Source organism: Palaemon carinicauda, chromosome 14, assembly GCF_036898095.1.
Source record: "Palaemon carinicauda isolate YSFRI2023 chromosome 14, ASM3689809v2, whole genome shotgun sequence".
Classification (NCBI taxonomy): domain Eukaryota; kingdom Metazoa; phylum Arthropoda; class Malacostraca; order Decapoda; family Palaemonidae; genus Palaemon; species Palaemon carinicauda.
In genome coordinates this window covers 20,171,166-20,178,665 of record NC_090738.1, presented here as the reverse complement: position 1 = coordinate 20,178,665, position 7,500 = coordinate 20,171,166, and the positions used below count along the sequence as shown (strand labels likewise).

Below are 7,500 nucleotides of genomic sequence, written 5' to 3'. Positions count from 1 at the left end.
GGACTTGACAGCAATGAACTTGAAGATTGTGGAAGATCAACCTGTGTCAGCAAATGTTGTCCCAGCGGTCAATTTATCAACATAACTTATTGTGCGGAACATTACGACGAAAGCGACCTCTGGAAACCGACATTTTACGATGAAACAAAAGAGCCTCTATCGGCGACTCCTTCCAAACTTAAGTTACTATACCGCCTTCCCGCGTGTGAAAGTTTCTTTTTACTTCCACACATGAACCCTGAAGATGAATTCTACCTTCTGGAGGACGGGAATCTATACGTACCACTGTACAAGAAGACCTATACGCCTCGAAGTTACTGCATCGACAAAGCGGGCATGAACCCTGTCGAGACTGAAGAAGTGGCCCTTCTGTGCTTCGACGACGAGGGACCAACAGAAGAACCGAGCAGGGCTTGTGATATAGCCAAGGAGTACGTCTACCCTATTCTGTTGATGGTGTCGTGCGTCTTCCTCATCATAACATTATTTGTGTACGTGTGTATTCCAGAACTGCGAGGGAAGCTACACGGCAGATGTCTGCTGTCTTTAGTGTCGTCGTTACTCGCTACTTACATTCTCATGACTGTCATTCAGTTGGCGGTGGAAGGGGTGTCTGATCCAGCCTGCCTTACTTTTGGTAAGTATCTACTATAGTATTGCATCATTTAGGCCTTTTAATCCTTACACGAATATTTTTCTTTATGTTTCAATTCTTTGCTTAGCTTTTTTCGACAGTTTTGTTTTGTTTTTACCTGTTATTCTATAACCAATCACCAAGTATGCTCCCATTATCAAAATCATTATTATTATTATTATTATTATTATTGTTGTATGAATACAGCACGGTCTAGCTTTGTACCTAGGCCGTGGATAGCCGTGCCTTTGTCCGTGGATTGACGTGTCCCGTAATGTACATATAACATCATATAAGTACTGTAATTATTTATGGGTTTCTCTTTTTCTGAAAGTGCAATCTCTAAGTATCTTTTCATCTCTAACGCCTTTTGGTGGTATTTCGAACTCCATTTCATAACGTAATTTATATCCTTATCGATATCAGCTACAAAGCTTATCTAAAAGTCTTTAGTTACTCTTGTCAGATATATGGAATTTATGGCAGAGTTGTAAAATCTCAAACCCTCCCTCGTAACCTGAATATCACGAGCTGCTTTGTCTTTAGCACTAAACATCGAAGTAATTCTTTGTTCTAGATTTTGTTCTAGAGCTCTGCCTGAAATAGAAAAACGTTCGCCCCCACAGAATCTTAATTAGTAAGTTTTTCCATGAATGAGAAAACTGTGAAGTAGGAAAAGCTACAGATATGATACAAATTATCTGGATACATAAAATATGCTATAGCTACCTTTAAGTAATTGTATATATTTTAGTTTTGAGGAGCGAATTGCCGAAAAAAAATTGTTTTACGTTTCCTTGGAAATAAAAGCATTTTTGCGATCCTCTGTTTTAAAACGATTATTTGCTCCGATTAGTCCTCCTACCACAAGGCTTCCAGTTATCATTATTATTATTATTATTATTATTAGCTAAGCAACAATCCTAGTTGGAAAAGCAAGATGCTATAAGCCTAAGGGCTCCAACAGGGAAAAATAGCCCAATGAGGAAAAGAAATAAGGAAATAAATAAACGATAAAAGAATTAATGAACATTAAAAAGAAAGATATTTAAAAACATTAACAACATTAAAACATAATTCATATATAACTATAAAAAAGACTCATGTCAGCTTGCTCAGCATAAAAACATCTGCTGCAATTTCGAACTTTTGAAGTTATATTGATTTAACTACCTGATTAGGAAGGTTATTCCACTGAACTTAACATATTATCTAAGGACTCTTCGATAATATTAACAATAATAAAATAAACTGAGATGTCGCTGTGAAATAGTAACGCTTTTTGTCCCCCTCTAAAAAAAAAAAAAAAAAAAAAAAAAAAAAAAAAAAAAAAAAAAAAGAATTAAAAAAAAAAATTACTGCTCGCAGTCCCAGCTTTAAAGACTAATTAAGTTAAGTCTATAGAGATAAGAAATCACATTACTAACTACCAGTTATATATATTGTTCTGATCAAGGTCTATAGGATATATTCTATGGACCTTGGTTCTGATATTCATGTACGCTTTCTCAATACAATGCATAAAGAAATTATCTTTATATATTTTTTTTTCCTTTTTGTATCTTATCGCAGGCTATATCCTTTCATTATGAGTCATTTACTCCCGTAGTGGGAATCGTTAAATTATTTGAGGAAATGTTCTGAAATTATTTGTCCCTAACATGTCCAGTGAAGTTTCCCACTTAATGTTTGTTTGTCAGTCTCTCTTGCGTTTTATTTTACGATAGAATTTTAGAAAGGTAATATTATACAATAAACTGATATTGATGATGTAAATAATTTAAATATGTATTACTATATATATACTGTACATATATACAGTATATATATATACATATATATATATATATATATATATATATATATATATATATATATATATATATATCTATATATATATATATATATATATATATATATATATATATATATATATATATGCGTGTGTGTATGCATCCGTGCTGTATATACGCACGTACGCACATAAAGATATATATATATATATATATATATATATATATATATATATATATATATATTTGTTCCGACACGAATACTTTACCTCGAATTACCTCTTCGGAGGGTCCTTGACCCTCTCTCAAACTCGACCAAGATTTCCCGCGCTACCCCCCCTATCTCGCTCCCGATAGTTTCTACCCCCGCCGCCAGGATAATTCCTTCGGCCCGGATTAGGGCAGGTCACTGCTTTTCCCGGGTCAGGACCTCATTAAGTCCTTGGTCGTGAGATACGAAGCATCTCACTCTCTCGCTTAAAACTCTCGATCCTTTGGCGCGTTGTGTTCCCACGTGTTCCCAGTGTACGGACTTGTGTTTTTTCTGCGATAGTGCGTTTTCGCAAAGTGTCCTCAGTCCGTTCCCCTTGTGTTATCCAGGGTTTTCTGTAACTCGTTAGTGTTGACCTTCGTGTGCGAACGATGGAGAACGTGCGTCGTTGTCCTGGTCCTAGAGCAGGAAAGTCGTGTGGGGCTTTCCTCTCTAAACCAGAGGTGGACCCGCATTCCCTTTGTTCCACGTGCAGGGGTAAAGTTTGTTCCTCCTCGGACACATGTTCCGAGTGCGTGAGTTGGGACGGAATTCAGTGGGTACGGTATGGTACTAAGAAAAAGAAGTCGTCTAAGCGTTCCCCAAAGAAAGTGAATGGCGTGTCTTCCTTACAGTCGGTCAGTGATCGGTCCGACGAAGCCTCGGCCTCTCCGTCTCCTTCGCAGAGGAGTGGCCAGCAAGCCCCCAGTGTGATTGTGAGCCATAGTGTCCTCCCAAGTGAACCCAGTGTGACGGAGGAACCAAGGGCTGGCCCCTCGGGAGTAAACGGAAGGGCCGCGAGTGTTTCGGGCGGATCGGGCCACGTGGCAGGGGAGCACGCTTCCTCAGAAGACCCGGTATGGGGCAGTGTGGCGTTCTCGGTCTCCCCCCCGCCCTCGTGGGCCGGTGCGTCGGGTTCCCCCCCGCCAGAAGAGAACCACTCGGGAATTCGTCGCCCGAGTAGCGACTCCTTCGGGTGGAAGTTACCGAAGACTCCAGGGAGGTCACCGCTAAGGATGGACGTATCCCTGGGTCCATGGCCTTCTAGCAGGGACAGAGTGGTCTCGGTACCCTCGGTATCCACAGCAGTTCCCGAGGACTTTCTCCAGCACCCTGTCTCGGACGGTCGGCGGCGAAGGGCCTCCCCTGCGCATCACTCTAGCAGTCGTTACGGGAAGAACGTGGCACCCTCGGACTCTTCAGAAGCAGACTCATCCTCCGAGGGAGAACGCAGGGAGAGACGGCACCGTAAGAGAGCGCGGACCGATAGCGATCGTTCCCGCTCTAGGTCGAGGTCGCGGCACAGTAGGAGGCGCCCACGCTCTCACTCCCGTAAGTACAAGAGGGAGGTCTCTCCCGGCGGCGGCGAATGGTTCTACGTGCCCCCAGGAGAGTCCAGGAAGCACCGCTCGCCAGACTCTCGGTCCAGTGATCGAGCCTCCAAGTTGTCACTGCCTACATACAACTTGGAACCGCTCGACCGGCCACGCAAGAAGGACCTCACTCTCAGGCACAAGTCCTCGAGGCCTTCGGTTCACCCCACCCGGCGGGAGGAAGCGCGCTTCCGAGAAGACAGCCCGACCGAACCAGCCCAACCGGGTCGGACGTCGAGCGGGAAGGACCGGTTGCCGGGTTCGGGTCTTCCCACCGGGACCGTGTCCTCCGCGTCCAGAGCCTTGGCCCAGTCGAAAGGCCTCCCGGGGTCGGTGGCACCCGCCACACGGCGAGACCCGACCGTGTACGGTGCGCCCTACGGTTGCGGGACGGCCTCCCTGGGACCTAGTAGGGAGCGGCCAGTTTACCTCCCAAGCACGGCTCCCCCCAGCCAAGCCGATGCCTCGGTCGACGGAGGCGAGGTTTCCCCGTCGGAGGACTCCGCCTACAGAAGGGTGGTAGGCCGCATCAGAAGGACCCATGGGATTCCAGAACCCGAGGCGCCGAAGGTGAATACCTGGAGGTCGAGCCTCTTGAGATACACACATCGGGACGTCCTTCCGAAGTCCTCTCTGGCCCTGCCCCTCGCCCCAGACCTAGTACTCGGCCAGGAGTACATAGATAACTTGGTGGCCAGCACTGCGGAGGCCCCCAGGTCCCAGAGTTCCTCCAAACTCCTCCAGGGTCTGAAACTACAGGCCAAAGTTTATATCCCAGAAGGACGACGCCCAGGCCCCTGTAGAGTGGACTCAGCCGTGGATGTCCTAGGACAAGGCGGCTCGGACGAAAGGGCCAGCTCAGCCCCTGTGTCCTTCTCGGCCTCTGAAGCAGGCATGATGGAGGAGATGTCGAGGGACATGATTAACGTCTCTTCATGGCTGGACTGGTGGGCCTCCACGTTAGTTAATGTACAGGCCTCCACAGACCCCGACGACCCGGAACAACAAAGTCTCCTGTCGGACATTATCACTTCCGGGGGGAAAGCGCTCAAATTTATGGCATATCAGGCACTCTCCCTGACGGCCAACTGGGTACTCCGGAAGAGGGACACAGTGCTTTCCAGAGTGGCAAGGAAAATCCCAGACAGACAGGCGCGAGTGATTCGCACCCTACCCCTAGGAGGAGAGTCCCTGTTTCCTTTGAAGGAATTGGAAGAACTGATGGAGAAGGTGTCCAAGAGGAGAGAAACCAACGTCCCTAAGCAATCATCCTCCAGGAGGCCTCCGTATAAGAGGTCAGTCTCGGATAGGACCGTGACCCCTCAAGCTGTTCCCAGCTCTTCAAGGAGGGACGCCCACTCCTCTTCCTGGTCATCATCTCCTCAGCCCTCCCGCAGGGGAGCTACAGCTTCTGCCAGCTCCTTCAGGTCGGGTTACTCCGCCTCGAAGAGGGGCAGATCAGGCCGCCCCTCTAGGAGAAGGTAGAGGGAGAGGCCCCCTACTCCCGCCCAAGCCTCGGGTTGGGGGATGCCTCAGACCCTATTGGCAAGCATGGAAAACGTATGGGGCGGATGCTTGGACGGTGTCCGTCCTGAAAGAAGGCTACAGGATCCCCTTCATAGCGGACTCACCCCCTCTTATTCCAGCCACCCAAACAGAATGGTTAGCTCCCAGGGACCCGTTGAAAAGGGCTACCCTGCAAAAAGAAGTTTCCTCCTGTTGGAAAAGGGAGCCATGGAATAAGTCCTTCTCCCAGGGCCTGGCTTCTACAGCCGCCTGTTCCTGGTGGAGAAAGCAACGGGGGGGGGGGGGGGGGTGGAGACCGGTGATAGACCTGTCGGCCCTCAACAGGTTCGTCAAGAAGACGGACTTCAAGATGGACACCCCAAAATCCGTCCTGATGTCCTTGAGGGAGAAAGATTTTATGATGACGGTCGACCTCAAGGACGCGTACTTCCAAATTCCAGTCCACCCGTTGAGTCGGAAGTTCCTCCGGGTAAAATGGGGCTCCCAGATCCTGCAGTTCCGGACCCTCTGCTTCGGACTGTCGACGGCCCCTCAGGTGTTCACGAGGGTCTTCGCGACAGTCTCAGTATGGGCTCACGAACGAGGTATCCGCCTCATCAGGTACCTGGACGACTGGTTGCTCCTTTCCAGTTCAAAGGCCCTCTTGGAAGAGCAAGGAAAGGACCTCCTCCGTTTCTGCAGGAATCTGGGAGTCATTATCAACCGGGAAAAATCGAACCTAACGCCGTCCAACAAAATGGGGTACTTGGGGATGACGTTGGACACCGTGCAGGGGAAGGCCTTCCCCTCGGAAGACAGGATACAGAACCTCGTCAAGATCATTCAGCCGTTCCTGTCGGGGCTTCCCAGGAAAGCGAAAGACTGGCAGAGGCTGATAGGCCATCTGGTCTCATTAGAGAAGCTAGTCCCCCAAGGGAAGTTACGGCTCAGACCCGTACAATGGAACCTCAAGGCTCTATGGTCCCAGACAGGCTCTCAGAAAACATCGATCCCAGTACTCCCGGACACGAAAACAGCCTTGAAGTGGTGGAGATGCCGGTCGAACTCCCTCAAGGGGATGCCCCTCGGGTCCTGTCCTCCCGAGTTTCTCCTGTTCACGGACGCCTCCAGCCTAGGGTGGGGAGCCCACCTGCGGGAGGAAACAGCAAGCGGTACCTGGTCAGAGACCGAAAAGCATCGCCACATCAACGTCCTAGAGCTAAAAGCAGTACAAAAGGCATGTCTGCACTTTGCAAGTCGGTTGAAGGGAAACACCGTGGCCCTAATGTGCGACAACGCCACGGTGGTAGCCTACATCAAGAAACAAGGGGGCATGAAGTCGAAGGAACTGTGCGACCTCACCGTAGACATCTTGCACTGGGCGGACGAACACCAGGTAACACTGCTAGCAAGGTTCATCCCCGGGAAAAAGAACGTGCTAGCCGACGGCCTCAGCAGGATAGGTCAGATAGTAGGGACAGAATGGTCCCTACAACCAGCGGTGGCCAGACTCATCCTTCAACGCTGGGGCTCCCCGGTGATAGACCTATTCGCAACAAAGCTCAACGCCAAGTTACCGGTTTATTGCTCCCCGGTACCAGACGAAGGAGCAGCCCTAGAAGACGCCTTCCAGCACAGGTGGGACAACCTGGACGTTTATGCCTTTCCCCCCTTCACGCTGCTAAGACAAGTGCTCAACAGAGTAAGAACCGCCCAAAACCTAAAGATGACTTTGGTAGCGCCCTGGTGGCCGGAGAGAGAGTGGTTCGCGGATCTGAAAGACCTGGCAAGCCATCCGCCATGGCCTCTGCCCCCCAGGTCAGATCTACTGAGTCAACCGCACTTCCTCAGGTTCCACGACAACCCTCTCTCTCTTCGCCCTCACGCCTGGAGACTATCGAGCGACTCCTGAGGAAGGAGGGGTTCTCCTCCTCCACAGCTAAG

At 49.1% G+C, this 7,500-nt stretch overlaps 1 protein-coding gene across 9 annotated transcripts in view; it reads left to right on the top strand.

Annotated features, from left to right (window-relative positions):
- The window catches only part of LOC137653468 (probable G-protein coupled receptor Mth-like 3), a 47,782-nt gene that overhangs the window by 20,752 nt on the left and 19,530 nt on the right, over positions 1-7,500 (top strand). For all 9 annotated transcript variants that reach the window (XM_068386882.1, XM_068386884.1, XM_068386880.1 and 6 more), the window contains exon 2: positions 1-637. This exon is cut by the window's left edge and continues 418 nt beyond it. In XM_068386882.1, the coding sequence (XP_068242983.1) occupies positions 1-637 (637 nt within the window). The remainder of the gene's footprint in view (positions 638-7,500) is intronic.